Consider the following 19,153-nt stretch of genomic DNA (forward strand, 5'->3'; position numbering starts at 1 on the left):
CTCTCATAAGCAGTGAAGTTCTTAGATTTAAAGGACATTCAGTTATCCCATCAGTCAACTGCATTCTGATTGTGAACTCTTTCAGGAAGGCTTATACCAAATTATTCTGAACATAAGATTAGTCTTTGCTTTATGAATGATCATTGAAACCATGTTTGTAGTAATTATATACCTCTTTAAATTTATGGTAGTTATATTTGTCCCTGAATTAGTTGGTGGATAACTCTCTAAACTGCAGTGGTTTTTAATGGGTATTTCACAACAGGAAGTTTGAACTCAAGTTTCCTAAGAATGTAACTTAAAAAGGAATAGTTACTATGAATTACTGTACTTGGACTCTTCATAAAAATCTAAAAGATAAGAGGAGGGGGAGGTTGTGAGCTTTGTCTTTGAAAAGCAAAGGCTAAAACGGTAATTTTTCTATCAAATTCATCTCCCCTTGCTTTTCAAGAGATTACAGAGATATTTAAAAAACATTTAAGAATTCTTACTCACGGAATTCCCAAAGCCATGACTTATAACTAAATAAACTTGATGGCACAGATTTTCATTATATATTATAGAAGTGACATTGCATATCAACTGTTTTATCTGTCATAAAGGTAAATATACTGTAATTAATGTGTTAATATACATAAATGAAGTTGCAGCAAGCAACAAGTGAATGTAATTTATTTGTATGTATGTGCAGTTATTACACATATGTGTGAATTTGTTACATTGAGTAGTTTACCTTTTAGGCACATAACACACATATTTTCTTTCACTCTCAAGTAGCAAGCTAATCAAAATTCAGGCGATCAAGTCTGAAGAGGTGGAAAATAACAGCTGATTATTGCTTGATGTACATATATTTATATTATGTTCACAGCGAGTGATCCAACACTCAAGTGAGAAAGATGGCTAAACTGGGGAAATGCTTGTGTACATGAAACATCACACTTATTTCAAACTGCAGTCTCTGGCAGCTATAAAACAGAAAAATATCATAAATGTCAGAAAAGCACTCTTAAACCTGCAGTTATTTGGAAAGCAGTTTCAGTGTATTTTCTTTTTGAACCAGTTGAATGGCATCATTATGTCACAAAGTAAAATTTATAATTCTCTTACGAACTACCCCCGTACAGTCAATGAAGATTCGGAGATTCTGTATTTTGGAATCAGCAAGAAACCATTCTTGGAAGATAAATGTAGGGTGCTACTGTAAAGAACATTTAAAATGTGAGAAAATTACATAGACTGTTGTAGTGCTGAAAAATCCTACAGAGTTGGAGGGGCTCCTATTTGGGTGTCTAAACAGAAACCAACAACATGAAATTGTTGCAAAAGCAGATCATATGCTTTTGTCTACTTTGGGGTGGCACACAGAATTATAATAGGAACTAATAAAACACAAATAAAATAACAGTATATATGGTACCGTGGGTATATTATGGGGACCTCCCAGTGCATCATATAATTTTCAATTTGAATTCCATCATCTAGGAGTCAGATTATTGAATCCCGATTCATGGTCCACATTGAAAGATAATGAGAAGCTAAGAGCAAGGGACCTGGGGAAATGGCTAGAACTCTTGCCATAGCTGAAATCATATTAATATGGAGTCATCATTACGCCAGCTTCTGAAAGGGTAGGAAGCCTCACCAGTCTGAAGCATCTATGCCAGACTTCTAGGCCATAGGAAATGTTGAGATCCTTCTGAAGACACCCATGCATTTAACTGAATGTCTGAAATTGATTGATATCCCAAATATGTCAGCAACTAGAAAAACAGATTTACCAATCACTATTCTTAAACTGAAGGACAGCTAGTATGGTGTAATCATTAGAGCATCAAACTAGAATTTGGGAGCCCCTGGTTTGAATTCCTATTCTTCCATGGGAGCTTGCTAAATGACCTTGGGCGAGATAACACATTCTTAACCAGAGCCCCATCCAAAAGAAGGGGGAATCTGCTTGTAGGAGTGGTGTACCACCATGCCTACAGATTCACCCTTCTTGGGACACTTACCCCAGTGGAGGGGTGATTCTGCTGGTGTGCAGCTGCCACAGGCTCCCCTCTGGTGCTGGAACCCGTCACTGGTTGCTGTGCTAGCATCTCAAGGCCTCTGCTGCCATTGGCGTAGTGGGGGTGGGCTGGGGGCATGGCCAGGGCAGGAGCCTTTCCTGGCCTTTGTTGGTATTATACTAGTGGGCCATACTCCGGGCTTAAGCCACCCTTTTGGGCAGCATAAGTCCATTGAGGCGCAGAGGCTTCTTGGCAGCAGGGAGTTGTTGTTTTTTACTTTTCTTGCCTCCCCATGCTGCTGGGAAGCCTCTTTGGGAGTGGCGGGTGGGTGTGGTGCCATGGTCGGGTGCCTGACTTTTGGATGGGGCTGCCCCCAACCTTATAGGACATTATGACAAAATAAAAGAGAGGAGAACAATGCAAGGTGCCTTTGAACCTGATTGGGGGAAAGGATGGAGTATATATAAAGTAAACAAATAGAAGAAAAGAAAAATCTTTGCATTCTTTTTTGGCTAAAGAGATAGTGGCCTTTGTCTAAGAACTATAACAGACAAAAAGTTAAAACTCAGTGACAAAAGCTAGCTGATGAAAAAGTGGCACAATGTCTTGTACAAACTGCATGTCACCTTCAATTATATACACAGTTGTATTTCTGTATTTAGGTAGGATCTGCATTTAAACTTACATGTTGCATAACAGATGTGCTGAATATAAATCATCTCATTTTAAAAAAATATTACATCTATCACTTTTTTCACTGCACTAAATACACATTTATATATCTTTTCCTGACTAATTTACAGCATTCATTTACATCAATGCGAAATTATCATGCACACCGGTAATAAACTTCCACTTCTCTGTTCATCTTGTTAGTTCATTTACTGTACTGTAACTGGTAGCTGTGACCAGATAATGTGCTAAAGTACTGATCTGGCACTCAAGAACCATACATGGCTCAGGAAGAAATAGGGATGAACTTCTTGGACTTTGATGAATTTGGAGATTCTCTCCACGTTTCCAAACTGTTTGTTGGACTTCTGTTATAGGTGAAAGAAGTCTGTCGCCTGCTGATGCTCTCAGAATCTTCTTTGTTCAGTGTTTGTTTTAGTTTTCGACAGCATGGAAAACTCTGAATGAAGTCTTGCAGAAGGTGCCCACTAAAGAACATGTAGATCCATGGATTGCAACAACTGTTCAAGCTGGCTAAAAGTGCAGTGACTGTGACTACAATGTCCTCAGACTCTGTCAGGAAAAAAGCAGTGTATTTTTTAGTAACAGCATTCCATCTGGGATTAATAATTTATTCCTGAATTTTAAAAGTAAAAACAATGGACCAAGAAAAGATTTAAAAACCTATTAAATTTGTTTATGCAAATAATTAACAGTGCCATCCTAATCACGGCTATACTATTTCTAGCCCACTGAATCTCCACTGCCATGGAAGTTGGCTGAGTGATCTTGGGCCAGCCACACAATCTCAATATTATACGCCTCACAGCAGGGACGTAAGTATAGATTTTTTATGGGGTGGGTTCGGGGGGTGGGGCCATGCCTCCCCAAGCCCCACCCCTGCCTCAGTACTTATAAAAGTAGCTTTCCGCTGGAATCCACCCCCAAACAGCATCATTTTCAATGGTGTTTAAACTAGGGAGCCCAGATTCTCTTTTTAAATCCACCTTAAAGAGAGAATCTGGTGTTCCCAGTTAAAATTACATTGAAAGTGATGCTGTTTGGGGGTGGATTATCCCCCACCCTGAAACAGCATCACTTTCAATGTTTCATCTGGGGACCTCAGATTCTCCCATTAAATCCATGCCGGAGGGGGTTAAAAGGAGAATCTGGGGAAATTTGGGGGGTGCCTGCTGTCAGGGATGCAATTGTTAAGCTAGCAGCACCAAACTTTCAGGGTATCTTTAGGAGACTCTCCTGAAGATACCACCCAGGTTTGGTGAAGTTTGGTTTAGGGGGTCCAAAGTTATGGACCCTCAAATGTGTAGCCCCCATCTCCTATTAGCTCCCATTCGACCCCCTGAACCAAACCTCACCAAACTTGAGTGGAATCATCAGGAGAATCTCCCAAAAATTCCCTGAAATTTTGGTGCTGCTAGCCTAAAATCTGCACTCCTTGCATGCCAGAAACTGAAAATACACTTTAAAATACCAAAAAACCACAAAGAGGGAGCAGAGCTTTGGACATGTAATGGGGGAGGGCTAAACCCAGGAAACCCCCCCCCCTTACCTACGTCCTTGCCTCGCAGTGTTGTGAGAACAAAATGTGGGGAGAGAAGATCAAGGTAAGCTACTTTAGATTCTTATTAAGAAGAAAGGTAGGGGTATAAATAAAAAAAAATAAATAAATAAAAAACAGACTTACAGTCAATAAATGTTCCATTTAAACCAATGCATGTTTAAAAACCTCCTTCTTTTGAGGTTTTTAAACAGGCTAGATGGCCATCTCTCGGGAAGCTTTGATTCCAGCAGGGCAGGGGGTTGGACTGGATGGCCCTTGTGATCTCTTCCAGCTCTGATTCTATGATTGCAGATAATACACTAGGTTGTACATTTGAATTTGAATAAAAAGTAAAGAGAATCTTCATATGATTATAGAGAAGATTAACTGTTTTATGGCTGAGTTATGTGAGATCTCCATTGGCAATAGAGAGTTCAGTGAACTGAGGACTAATGTTGGCAGAAAATCAAATTCTTTAAACTACAGCAGAAAACCAAGTAAATTTAGCTCTGGTTGTGGTGGGTTTTCCTGGCTGTGTGACTGTGGTCTGGTGGATCTTGTTCCTAACGTTTCGCCTGCATCTGTGGCTGGAATCTTCATGGACAATGGACTCACCCAAACACAGGTTCTGCATTCAACAATACTGCGGCTGCTGCAGGGAATGCAAATGTGAATCACTCCCTGCAGGGAATACAAATGTGAATCACTCCCTGGACTGAAAAACCCCACCTGCAATACTATACTATCAACCACACCTTTGCACAGAAAGTTCCACCCAAACACTTACTGATTAGTTTCCCACCTGGGGACGTGACAATTTATACCCCACTAAAACATTCCCTTCTCACTGGACACAGTGTGTAATATACTTCTCTCTGTGATACACCTCTGAAGATGCCAGTCACAGATGCAGGCGAAACGTTAGGAACAAGATCCACCAGACCAAAGTCACACAGCCCGGAAAAACCACTACAACCAGTTGACTCCAGCCATGAAAGCCTTTGACAATACTTTAAATTTAGCTCTATTTTCAAAGGCACCCACACCATGCATAGGTATATATATTTTTGGAATTCTTCCTTTAGGCAGTTAAAATTTAAAAAAATAGATTCACTTCAGTAATTCATGTAATCTCTGACAACTACTTATTGTTCAGGAAAACTACAGGTTGATCATTATATGTACAATTCCAATGAATGGTCAATCAGCACATGCATATAATCCAATTTGAAGACATTTATTGATCAGGCAAAATATGTTAGTTGGGGGCATACAATTCAATAAAATGCATTATTCAGTTGTGTAAAAAGATATGGAATATTGAAAATGAAAGGTAAGTAGCTTCTGCGCCCCAACAGTATGGAGACTGCATTGCAGGTATATTTAATTCCAAGGCAACAGCATAAAACTCACTGAACTACAATCACATAACAAGAAGGGATGTTAGCAGTGGTGGCGAACCTATGGCACTCCAGATGTTGAAGGACTACAATTCCCATCAGCCCCTGCCAGCATGGCCAATTGGCTGATGGAAATTGTAGTCCTTCAACATCTGGAGTGCCATAGGTTCGCCACCACGGCGCTAGAGTCATGTGACAGCAAATTGAGATTCCAGAGTTTTGACCTAACCAGCAGGCAAGTGTAATATATACAAATGACTGGGGGACTGGTAGGGGAGATCTGGTTAGAGATAAAGAAGGCAAACGAGAGTTTTGGCATGCTGCGAAAGGAATGCAATTTGCCACAGTACCAAAAGGATGAGCCAAATAGCAGGGTGCTGCTTTTATATATGGGATGTAAGCCCATATAAGAGTGGACCCGAGTCCCACTTCCTCCCTTTTTTAAAAAATCAGCAAACAAGACTCTATCCCAGTGGACTAATGTTAGATGAACTTCAAGCTATTGTGATTTCAGGTAATGCTAACCTGGCCATATTTTTTCATGCAAGGAATGGCATTGGGAGAGGGGGATGGGTTGTCAATTTTTCCTTGTTTGCCTTGATTGCTAACAAAGATCCTTAAAATGCAGTTCAGTTGGAGCTACGAAGACATCTACTTGGCAGGGAGACCTAAGACAGGCAATCCTGACAAGGATGAGGAAGGGGAACACTGATCTATGTGTCAATCTTAATTCTAAGGGGAATTCTACTGGCTGATATGACTAACTACTCTTCAGTCCACCAGGGGAACTGAATGGGACTCAACTGCTGGAGGCAAGCATCAATCACTAAATGTCATTCTGCGTTCTTTAACTCTTCTATTTCCAGGGAAGCCAGGCAGTGGACAGCTGATTCAGTTGATGGCCAGTGAAACTATATCCTTTCAGGTTCGGCTAAGCAGGATGGTGTCCAAGCCTAGTGAAACCTTTTAGCCTTTCAGGTTTGACTAAGTGGAAGTCCACCATAGATGCATGTTCCAGGGCCCAGGTATTGCACACAGGCCAGCCACAGAGAGAGATTTGGGTTGCCAACTCATTTGGTGGCTTCTCCTGGATTCATGGGGCCTGGCTGGATTCCCTGTTGATTTGGCTGCTGGCATTCAATGGCAAACAGTCCAACTTGGGAAAGCACCCAGAAAATCCCCCATAGGGGAAAGTGGAGATACACTGCGGAAAACACAGTGTATCTCCAAGGCTGGACCCGCCAGCGCAAGGAGGCTAAATGGACAGTGGAAGATTAATAGCACCAGCCAGAAATCAATTAATTGTGTTTGAAAAAAGGCAAAATTGAAGCCATAGAGGGCCCTAAAATTATAGCCATTAAAGCAGTTGAAATCCAAGGTATTTAATTTATTTACCACCTAAAGCAAACATTGTGATATGATGTCACACCATGGGTCAGTAATGACCTGGTGCTTGTACAGGGAACTGTAAGGATTTTACAAGTGCCTGCTTCATTCAGTCAAGCAAGAGTTAACGGAATACGTACATAGAAAAAGAGGAGAGGCAAACCCGTTGGCACAGACAGGACTGCACAAAGCACTTGGACAGATAGAGTTTGCTATTCCTATATTTAGTGTAATTTTATTTTGTTATCTAGTAAAGTTCCAAAAACAACACACTTGCATCTCTACCCTATTATTTATTCTAATAATTCATTGCAATACCAACACTTTTTAAAGCAAACTAGGCACTATACAACAATAAATGTGGCAGGAGATGCCAGCCTAATATATTAAATGTCATTATTTAAAACAGAATCACTTCAGTTTGCCATATTTATGTGAAGTATCTATGTTATTGCAGTTGGATAATGACGAATCTATGTCTGAGGTCCTTGCTCCATGAGACAGCTTGTGCTTGAAAAAAAAACCCTGTTCAAATCACTGGCAAATCCAATTAAAAAGCTACCAGACAGCAAATGCTAAGAAATATCTTATTATATCCCTAGAGACTACTTAGAGTAACAGTAATGAGTGGTTTTACTGGGTAAAAGCAATTTCTCATGTGAACTGAATCTTGTCCACTCATACATAATATAACTAAGCTGCTGCAATGATTTTCAACCACAACAATCAGAAACACTACTAGTGGCTGAACATTATGCCAGGATCTTGCTGTCTGGCTTCAGTCGGCAGAGCATAACAAGGATCTTGAATTGCTCTTCTGCTCAGGCGGGTTCCTGGGGGTGGAACCCCATGATACACTCAGCGTGTGTCAGGTCACACATGCATAATCTTGACAGTTAGATGTACACTGGAGGAACTCAACCTTAAACAGTGCTCATTTGCTTGGTGCTACAAGTGGGGAGAAGAAACAGTGGCAACGGGGTGTTTTGGCCCTTTTCTCTGGTTCGCCCCCTGCCATTTCTGCTGACAAAAATCAAGCAGAGGGAAGCTTCTTCCCATCTTTATCAGCATTCCCTCATAGTGGAGAGCAAATTAGCACTATTTAAAATGAGTTCCCTGATATACGTCAACCATGTTGTGCACCTGTGACCTGACATGTCAGACGTATTGTGTAGTTTGGCCCTTGACTACTTAAGTACAGGAAAGTGAAGAGTTTAGCATTCCTTGAGGTATACTCTGTTTAAAACTAGAAACCATATCCCAGTCCACCAGGTTTTACTGAAAAACAAGGGAAGTATCTCTCTGTACCAACACACAGCTTCCTGTTCCTGTTGTGGAACACAAATATTTACTGCCTCTAATACAGTACACAGTCCCCCATCTATGGCAAGGGATGAAGTTCCTTGGGGAAAAGACACAATTGCTAAAACTTTCATCCAAAAAAGGATGATTTTTTTAATTGGAAAGGGAAACAAATAAAGGGTAGGAAAAATTTAAAAATGGTGTAATAAGCATAATTTCAAAAGGGACCATTGACTTGATCCAAAATACCTAAGCCTGATAGTGTTTATGGCTACTACTGATGTAGTGAGGCAATTCTCCTGGCTTTACCAGCATGACATTCAGCACTAGTTCTACCCCACAAACAGCAACGGTGTATTAACACTACCATATTAACTACCAATGGTGTATTAACACTACCCCAATCTCAATGCTTAGCTTGCATTTTTTTAAAGCCTCTTAAAAAACCCTGTTGGTATAACGTATACTCTTCCTGGTTAATCCAGAAAGATATTTGTAAACTAACCTCTGCTTTACTTAGATTCTATTATAAACAATCTTATACTATCTTATATTCTGGATTACTTTCTGTACAATTGACCACACAAATAGATCTCTGTTTCTCTGCACTGCCACTTCTTGGTTTATGCTGTGACATTAATTCCATTCAATGCCACTCTTTTGTTTATGACGTGGCATTAACATCAATTACTAGGATGGCATTTGGTTTCTTAATGGATCCATAAAGAACTAATACAGTTGTGAATTTAGAATTCCTATAGACCATTAAGACCCTGTAAAGAAGCCCTGCTTAAGCATTGCTGTGCTGCATGAAGTTAGAGTGGAAAGGATCTGGAGCTATGTCTTTTCCTTGGTAGAGCCCCTGACACCTCACTTGACAACACTACATGTGAAAGGGATCTGGGAGTCTTAGTAGAACACAAACTGAACATGAGTCAGAAGTGTGATGTGGTGGCCAAGAAAGCCAATGCGATTTTGGGCTGTATCAATAGGAGTATAGTGTCTAGATTGAGGGATGTAATTGTACCTCTCTGTTCTGCACTGGTTAGACCTCACCTGGAATATTGTGTACAGTTCTGGGATACTGACAATTCAAGGAGGATATTGACAAGCTGGAACATGTCCAGAGGAGGGAAACCAAAATGGTAAAAGGTCTGGAACCCATGCCCTACAAAGAGAGGGAGCTGGGTATATTTAGTTTGGTGAACAGAAGTTTAAGAGGTGAAATGATAACCATGTTTAGATATCTGAAGGGATGTCATGTTGGTGAGGGAGCAAGCTTGTTTTCTACTGCTCCAGAGACCAGGACCAGGAGTAATGAGTTTAAGGTGAAGGAAAAGAGATTCCACTTAAACATCAGGAAAAATGTCCTGACAGAAAGGGCTGTTCGACAGTGAAATGCACTACCCCAAAGTGTGGTGGAGTCTACTTCTTTGGAGGTTTTTAAGAGAGGTTGGATAGCCATCTGACTGGAGTGCTTTGTGTGTTCCTGCATTGCAGTGGGTTGAACTTGATGGTCCTTGGGGTCTCTTCCAACTCTATGATTCTATGATTTAAGTTCATTGATAAAATTAAGGCTCTCAGAAAACAATGTACACTCTTTTAAATATTGAAGTGTACACAAGCAAGCAAACTATGAGTCAAAAAGCGAAAGAATAATTAAACATAAGTCAAGACTGACATATGAACCTATTCAGGCAACCAACTGGATATGTTTGTTGGGAGAGGAAAGGATAATGGCAGCTGGTCTGACCCCAGCCTTCATGGGTGTTCTGAGTTCTGTGCGCAAAACCAATGGGAAGTTTTCTCTCAATCACATTTTTTTTCCTGGTCCACCTGAAGCCTCTTATGCAAGCCTCCCTAGCATTGGTGTTATTGGCTCCTTCCACACATGCAGACTAATCCACTTTCAATGCACTTTGCAGGTGTGTGGAATAGTCAAATCCACTTGCAAACAATTGTGAAAGCGGATTGAAAGTGCATTATTTTGCATGTGCGGAAGGGGCCATTAAAGCATACTACCCATTCTCTCCATAATGCCACTTCATAGTTTTTTCTTGCATGAACTGCCTCTGTTCCCTGACTTCTTTATCTTCTTCAAACCTTCTTCATAGCTCCTTCCCTTAGGTTCTTTATTCCCTGCGCATTGTCTGTCTATAATGAGACAAGTTCTTTCTTTGCTACATTGTATCTAGTATTTTAGCTTCTCTATACCACTTCTTCATCCCAGTCCTCAGATGACCCCATTAGACTCTCCTTTCTCTTGTTCCTGAGGTTCTTTAAATTTAAAAGCAAAGGGTGTCCCTGTGCAAGCACTAGTTCATTACTGACCCATGAGGTGGTGTTCATATCACAAAATTTACTAAGCAGACTGTGTTATGGGTAGGTTTGCCATTGCCTTCCCTGGTCATCTACATTTTACTCCTAATGAGCTAAGTACTCATTTTACTGACTTCAGAAGGGTGGAAGGCTAACAGCACCATCCAAGCAGTGAGGCAAGTAGCCTTGGTGCCGCAACTGCAACCGCACCATCCCACAGCTCCCAGAGAGGCTTCCCGCTGGTGCAAGGAGGCTTGCAAAACAAAACAGCCTCCTTGTCACCAAGAAGCCTCTATGGGGCGGAATAGACTTATGCAACTCAAAAGGGTTGCATAAGTCTGATTCTTCTGCTGCTGGTGTAACCCGGCAAATGGCCAGAACTATTGTTGGCTCCTCCCTGGCCATGCCCTGAGACCGCCCCAGCTGCAGCAGTGGCAGGGGCACTGGGTCATGGGCATTTTTACCTCTCCATCAGGGTAAGTGCCCTAGGGAGGACAAATGTACTGCAACTTACCACTCTGTGCCATGGGGCTCTTTAAATTTAAATCCCACTAAATGTACATCTTTCTCTTGCCTACCAGAAGTTGGACTAGTCTAATTGGTTTCTTCCTTGAATAGATAGATGTGCTTCACTGCCACATGCAATTTACTGTAAATGTCACACTACTACATTAAAATTGTGAATTTTCTTTTACATGGTTTGCTTTTAATTTGTTTTTCCTAGAGGTGTCACATCACCTTTTGCTTTTTCATTCCTTTTGCTTCTGAATGTTAAGCCACACATTAGTTAAATTCTCAGTTGTTCTATTTGAATTTTATTTTATGGTCTTTTCTTTTATGAGTTGTTTTAATTCCATCTTGTTTTTCTGGAAGATATTGTTTGTTCCATTTTGATGTACATGCCACTGTATAAATGCTATCTTAAGTGGTTGGCAGGTAATTAGACTATAAACAAACTTAAACCCATGAGATATTGTGGGTGGACAATTTAGAAGTTCCCTCTCTTACCCTGAAAGTCTTCTCCAGAATTCTCTAAGTTCTCAAGAGTTTGAGCATGATTTGTTGCTTTCAATGCAGAGAACAGTTAATTACTATAAAAACAGTAGATGTCAAGATAATGATAAAGAAACAAATAAGAACATACCTTATGATTATCCTAAGTTTGTTTTAAACAGTTCCTGTGATATTAAAAGGGATAAGTTCCATTTTAGGAGCCAGGCACACTTGTAAAATAGTGGATATTGGATATATGTAACCACCGCATTTTTAGTCTATTTAATTCTGCAAACCCAGAGTATATATAAGAGTTAGTCAGCAAATATATTTCAATTCAAACAACCTTAATTAGGACAGTGCTTTTTTAAAATGAAGAGAGCTCATTGATATTACTGAGATTTAGATATATGATGCATATTTTTAAATTACATGGCAGCGTAGCTTCCCTTCCTAAACATGAGGATTATTATTTTTTTACTAAAATTTGACATTAGTTGACTCCGCTTCAACTCTTTTGATAACATAACATATAATTACACTCTAAAACTCTTACTAGCTGTTTGGGGTTGAGTACAAGAAAGCACTAGTCCAGAGTAACAGAGGCTGAAGGTTCTTTGTTAAAATAATAGCTGACTGAAACACCTCTTTATGTTATAACTAGTAGTCTGAAGAGGCATAGTTAGGGAAAGAGGCATCTGGTGTCTTCTAGTCTATGGAGATTTGTACACCTACTGCACTGCTTGAATGGAATATCATTTTTATTGACTTCAGTTAAACATCACAATCTTTGGAGAAAATGTGTCTCAATTGATAAGGAAAAATAAGGATGTTTACATGACCAGCAACATTCTTTAGAGCAACCTGTGGATTCTATTCACAATTAGAGAGAAAGGGGTAGTCTCTTCTTACTGTTTCAGCATTCCATTATGTGTATATTACCACCATGGGTTGGTATTTATTCCCACAGAAGAAAAACTCATTACTCTCACAGAGTAAAAGTTTAATTTTTGTTAATATAGAACAAAATAAACCTGGAGTCCCTTGGCACCATAGAAGTTAATCGTGTATTCCAGCACACACTTCATGAGTCTGAACTTTTCATCAGAATAACATGTTTGTCATGCAAGGGCCATTCAGCAAAACAAAACAAAAGAACCCACAAAACATTATGTGCACACATGGCAATTCCTCCAGGAGCCTGAAAACTTCCACATTCTTGTAATGACTTTTCATTTGAAAATGTTAACACCACTAGCCAATATGTGTTTACTCTTACATAAGTCCAACCATACTAATGTGAGACTTATAAGTTATTGCATTTAGGCATCAAAGCTCCAATTTCCACTATACCAATTAAGATCCTATTTTATCCAGAGATTTGGGCCTGTGATCCTAAACATGCTGCTTGAAATTAAAGCTGTAACTTTACACAAATTTTACTTCAGAATAAACCTAAATAAAATATTTTTTAGGATCAGGTCACATGTCACTCAAATAAGTGGCATTTGGTTTGGAACGTAAATTTGTGATGTAGGATTCCATTTCTGCAAGAATGCGGATTTTTGCGAAACTGAGTTGACCCTCTCCTATTTGAAGAAGGCAACAGAAGATCGCAGTCAAGAGCTGCACATCCCGTTGAGTTAGTAGGGTAGTTTTGATGGGGAGGAAAATCTGGAATCACTCCGGAATGCACTTGGAGGGAGCAGCAAGAGAACAGAGATGGGAGACGGGTGCAAGCGCAACAGCACAGGCTACCTACCAATCCAGGAGGAGTGCCAGTGCCAATCCCAGACGGACCACATCTGGATGGTGAAGAAGGGCGCCCAGCAGACGATGTAAGCCGAGACGATCACGAAAGTCATCTTGACGGTGCGGATCTTGGCACGGGAGATGTTCTTGACGCTGCTGACACAGGGCGTGTGGCGCAGCCCCTTGCCGGGGGCGTCCCCTCGAGGCAGAGCTGCCTCCGGCCTCTGCCGCCGGGTCTTGTCGCGGACGTTGCTCCAGATGCGATAGCAGATGAAGCCGTAGCAAGTGGCCAGGGTGAGGACGGGCGCCACGAAGATGCCGCCAGTGATCCAGGTGACGTAGGCGCGGGCCCCCCAGGGCTGGATGAAGTGCGCCCAGCAGTCGTAAACCTGCGAGCCGCTCTCCACCTCGCTGAGCGAGAAGATGAAGTATTGCGGCAGGCTGAGCACGAAGCTGAGCGCCCAGGCGGCAGCGATCATGCAGCGCGAGCGCCGGGCCGGCTGCTGGAGCGTCTTGAGCGGGTGGCACACGGCGATGTAGCGGTCGGCCGTCATGGCCACCAGCATGTACGCCGAGGCGAACATGCCGAAGACCTGCAGGTGCTTCACCACGCGGCACAGCCCGTCGGTGCCGTGGAAGCGGTACGTCACGTCCCAGCAAAGCTGCGGCAGGATTTGGAAGAAAGCCACCGCCAGGTCGGCCAGGCTGAGGTGCCGGATGAAGAGGTGCATGCGGGACGCCTTTTTGCGCGGAGTGCGGCGGAGCGCCAGCAGCACCAACCCGTTGCCCAGCACGGCCGAGGCGAACGTCAGGGCCAGCACAGCGATCTCCAACTTGGCCAGTTCTTCGTCCCGCCCGTAGAAGTTGCTGCTCCCGTTGGCGCCACCGCCGACGGACTCCGCCACCTCCTGGGTAGGGTCTTCCCTTGCGCCGTGCGCCTCCCCGATTCGCTCCTGGCTCAGGTTCCAAACGGGCGGCGGGGCTGCCCACGGGGAGCCGCCGGAACCGTCGCCAAAGCGCATAGCTACAGTTCCCTGCTCGACGCCCTTTTGACTGTGTTCCAGTCGGCCAGAAGCGCTTCTCAGGCCGCCTCCCGCGAAGCCGGAGAGCGACTCTTGTTATGTCTACTTCGAGGGCAGCCAGAAGGGAAAGGGAGGTGAGGCTTCGTCAGTGCCCTTCTTCCCGCCTCCTGCTCTGAAACAAGCGCCGTCCTGCGCCTCACGCGACTTTCCCGCCTTTCCGCTCCTTGCACTAACCCTCTCTCCGAGACTCCTGCGCGCTTCTACTTATTCCTTTGCGCTCTTCTGCAGTTAGCTCTGGCCCCTCCCCTTCCGTCGCTCTCTTTTTCTTTTAACCCGGCTTTTTTCTTCCGACCCCGTCCTCTCCGCCCGCGGGGGGCTCCCAGGCGAGGCGCGCGAGTCTCTCTTCAGGCACTCCTGAACTGATTTATTCCCGGCGAGCAAGAGACAGTTCAGTGACCGGCGAGCGGTTGACGCCATCCAGCTCCGTCTTTCTGGGCGGGAGATTAAGGACTGATTCATATCTGTGCAGAGAGAGAGAGAGAGAGAGATCCATGAAACATCAGCGAATTTATTTATTACTTGAACTGAACTGACGTTGGAAAACATTGTGCTTGAACTGGTGCTAGATTCTAGTACAGTCAGGGGCGTAACGAGGCAGCCCTGGGCAAACTGTAGCCCTGGGCAAAACTTGAGTTGGATGCCCCCCCCCCCCCATGGGCGGCCACTCCACCACAACCAAATTTATTTTGCACCAGGACATTGGTGCCTGCAGGGGGTGCAGTTTTAGACATATCAGCACAAAAATTTCAGCATATCATCAGGAGACTGTCCTTATGCTATTCCCCATGTTTGGTGAGTTTTGGTTCAAGGAGTCCAAAGTTATGGACTCCCAAAGGGGGTGCCCCATCCCCCTTTGTTTCCAATGGGAGCTAATAGAGGGTCCATAACTTTGGCCCCCCTGAACCAAACTGCACCAAACTTGGGGGGTGCCATCATCTCCAGATGATACCCTGAAATTTTGGTGCTGATACATCCAAAAATGCACCTCCTGCAGGAACATCCTAGAAATTTGCCCAAGAATATCAAGTGGCTGGCCACTTACCACTAACTCTCAATGCCACTTCTTTCTTCCCCCTGGATCCTAATTGTGTCACTTTTAAATTTCCATTGCAGAATGGGGCTTATACCACCCAGGAGGCAGTATCAAATCATGAACTCCATTTCAGGTCACAGAACACGTTTCTGTCCTTCACACTAGAATATGCATTGAAAGGAATAGAAAAAAATCCACCCTGTACTGTACACAAACTGTACACAACTGTACACAAAAAGTTCACTAGTGAGTGATCATTAAGAAGCACTTAAAAGTGTAGAACTTATGTAAGCTTGCTGGCTGAGGTAAGGCAAAAGGCCATCTCCACACAAGGGGAAATAAATACATTTGTCACAGGCTTAGGACCGGATGCCATCCATCAAATTATAAGTGGGTTGTATTGTATCGCTGCTACTGATTTTATTGTAATAATTTATTTTAATGGGGTTATTTGATTTTTTAAAATTTGTATTTTATTGTTCTGTCTGACCTGTACACCGCTCTGAGCCCTCCTGCAATAGCAGTAGTCTTGTCTGCTGAATGTCTCATTTGATTAATCACATAAATTTCACCTGCCTAGGATTGGAAGGCCTTACCTGGATAGCCCAGGCTAGCATGATGAAGTCAGTTCTCAGAAGCTAAGGAGGATCACCCTGGCAAGTATTTGGATGGGAAAACCTAGGAATATCTGAGGTGTAAGGTGGAGACAGGCAATGGCAAATCATCTCTGAACATCTCATAACTCCTATCAAGCGTCACCATAAGTCAGAAGTGGCTTGATGAAAAAAAAGGATTGGAGGATACATGGAACTACTGATTTAGTACACCTTTCCTTACTATATGTTCCTTGCAAATGTTCAGTACAGTTAGCAGTAATATTTTATTAGTGAGATTCTATTAAGGCACATATTTTAGCCTGGAGTAAGAAACTCAAAGGAAAATGATATGCTTATCAACAAGGGTAATATATATAGCAGGATTAAAGTCCATTGAATCAGACTGACTTTTGAATAAACATGCTAATTGGCATGTGATAGTAACTAAACTATATTTTCTCTAAATTATTCTTAGAGAAAAGCTTTACTGATCTAGAGTACAATTTTATTTCCTTGTAGCCTATGCATTAAAATCACCATGTGCATTTATTCAGGTTTTATCTTTGGATACAGGAAATAATTTTCTTCCCGTGACAATCACATCTCCTATTCATTTATTTGCTAATCCACTGCCCTTCTTAAAATTAAGAACGCTTAAGGTGACTCACTACATTAAAAGCAAAATAGAAACCTAAACAGTGATATTTATTTATCTGTGCTGCCTCTCCAAGGAATATGCCCAATGAGGCTTGCAAAATAAAATATAGCAAAAAATATAAAACATCATAAAAGTCATTACAATCCAGCATTCAAAAACACAGCCAGAAAGACCATGGAGCAGCTCAAAATGGGGCTTTAACATTTTTCATGCTAAAAATAGACTACAAAATAATGTGGTTTTTTTTAATTGCTCCTTGATGAAAATCTGTGTTAAACAGAAAGGTTTTGACCTGGTGCCTAAAAGGAAGTACAGTAACCACCAAACCAACCTCAACGGAAAGGGTGGTCTATAGGCAAGGTGCCACCAATGAAAACACCCTAACATTGGTTAGCATCCACCATATATATGAAGGTGGGTGTAGTCGTACCCACGAGGTCCCAGGGAAGAGACGACACGCGGAGATTTCATCTGGTGGAGAGAGCCAGCAAGCAGGAAGCGCGGGATCCCGTGATCCTGGCAACTCTGCCGTGCGCTCGCCCCTCACACCTTTTATTAGGGTTTCAATGGGGGCGTGTAAAAGGGGTCGGGCAGGCAGGAGAACGGGAGAGCGGGAGAGCGAGAGATCATCATGTGATGTATGATCTCATCGGACTGCTACGTGCGGGAGGAAGCATCCATGTCTGGGCCTAATCTTCGCCTGAGGGCAGGAGCCTTTGTGTCCCTTTGTGTGGGACACCTGGTGACCGCGAGTCAGGCAGTTCATGACCCGTGACTCATGGGGGAGCGGGGGTTGGGGGAGCATGTGCGCCCGGCATGCCTAGCGCTCCTTCTACGGTTCTGCCGGGTTCGCGGGCTCACCCCTACAGGTGGGCACACAGAGAGCAGGGCTTTTGAGTAACACTTAGCAAGCAGGCTGTACATTATGACAGGAGGAGGCCCTCCCTGGTTCCTAATTTAAATTCTTACAATTAAGAACCAACACAACAATTAAGAACACCATGAAAATATAAACTATGGTTAATTTAACCATTGCACTATTTACACAGCAAGTATTGCTGAATTCATAATGTAAAGAATGACAAGAAATAGAATAAATTATAAATCTACAACAAGGTACTTGTGATGAACTGTGAGGGATGGAAACTCTGATTTTCTCCTTGTCACTCTCTCCAGCTCTTCACCCCCCTTGCCTCCTTCTCCTCCTGTTCATTGTTGTTACCTTGTATTCATCTTGTTCTTTTGTTTTTCAAAACCATTACAGAATCTGTTATGATAATACCTTAAGGAGCATCTTCAGAGGATGCCAGCAACAGATGCAGGCGAAACGTCAGGAGAAAAATGGAACACGGCCATGCAACCCGGAAAACTCACAACATCCTAGTAATTTCAGCCATGAAAGCCTTCAACAATACAATAATATGAATAATCACAAAGATTAATTTGTCATTCCTATTACTCTGATTTTGACTGAAACATTCAAAAATCTTAAGAAGCCTACTCTGTTTTTACTTGGCTAACAGCAAAAAAAAAAGAATTGTTATGATTGCCAAATTGAATGTAAGATGTCTTATAAATCATATAATCCATACAGTTCACAGCATTTGAATAAATATCTAACACAATTATGTGATCAGTTGCTTTATTACAACTGCATGTAACCAGTAGGTATTTTTGTGAAACTAGTCAAAATAATATCAAAGGTTGCTTGAAAATCTGATTCAAAATAAAACTCGCTTCTTTATCTTGGTTTTAAAAATGCTGAAGGAAAGAAGAATGAAAGGGAGAAAACAGTTTTCTGCTTAAAAGAAAAGTTTGTGGAGGTAATCTATAGAAGCACAGATTCCTATGATGATTTTCTAAATGTGTAAAACAGATTATGTTGTTTTAATGTGTTGTTTTATAGGACAATCAGCAATGTTGCATAAAAACTGTGGCAGTTAGGAAAAGAACAGCTGATCTTACAAATGCGGGTTCATGTGGACAGAACACTTAGGGAAATGCTGCAAAAGTGTAAACCTGCCCACTGCTGCCAAAGAACTATCAATTGCTGGAAACTACTGTTTTAGTGCTAATGGAGATACAGTTTTTCAGATGTAAGTATTTCCCTGGATATTATTTCCTGCATACGAGAGAATCACTACAAATATCCCTTGGCTATTCATAATAAATGTCTGCTCATTCTTGAATATAAACTGTAGGTTATTCTCCATCTCAGGCAGAATTCTACCTAAGAGACTGTACTTTTTGCCAGTTGTCCATTTCTTCCTTCATTATTTTTCAATAACAAATACACACTCTGCAGCCTTTTTACACTGTGTTTTGTGTGTCCCACTAGTATGTAGCAGCTCACCATATGAATTTAATTATTTCTTTCAAGCTACTGCAAA

At 42.0% G+C, this 19,153-nt stretch overlaps 1 protein-coding gene across 1 annotated transcript; it reads right to left on the bottom strand.

Moving 5' to 3' along the window:
* Nucleotides 1-677: 677 nt before the first annotated feature.
* On the bottom strand, nucleotides 678-14,904 carry AVPR1A (arginine vasopressin receptor 1A). The gene is made up of 2 exons (XM_048499108.1): nucleotides 13,405-14,904; nucleotides 678-3,254 (listed from the first exon to the last, which is right to left on the bottom strand). Exons 1-2 carry the CDS (start codon nucleotides 14,414-14,416, stop codon nucleotides 2,968-2,970), a joined length of 1,299 nt encoding a protein of 432 aa, XP_048355065.1. The 5' UTR covers nucleotides 14,417-14,904; the 3' UTR covers nucleotides 678-2,967.
* Between the last annotated feature and the right edge of the window lie 4,249 nt (nucleotides 14,905-19,153).

This window comes from Sphaerodactylus townsendi, linkage group LG06 (genome assembly GCF_021028975.2).
Source record: "Sphaerodactylus townsendi isolate TG3544 linkage group LG06, MPM_Stown_v2.3, whole genome shotgun sequence".
NCBI lineage: Eukaryota > Metazoa > Chordata > Lepidosauria > Squamata > Sphaerodactylidae > Sphaerodactylus > Sphaerodactylus townsendi.

Coding starts and splice junctions, on each gene's coding strand:
- AVPR1A (XM_048499108.1), bottom strand. CDS start 14,416: ATGCGCTTTGGCGACGGTTCCGGCGGCTCCCCGTGGGCAGCCCCGCCG. Junction 3,255..13,404: donor CTGGCACTCCTCCTGGATTG/GTAGGTAGCCTG, acceptor TTTTCCTGACAG/AGTCTGAGGACATTGTAGTC.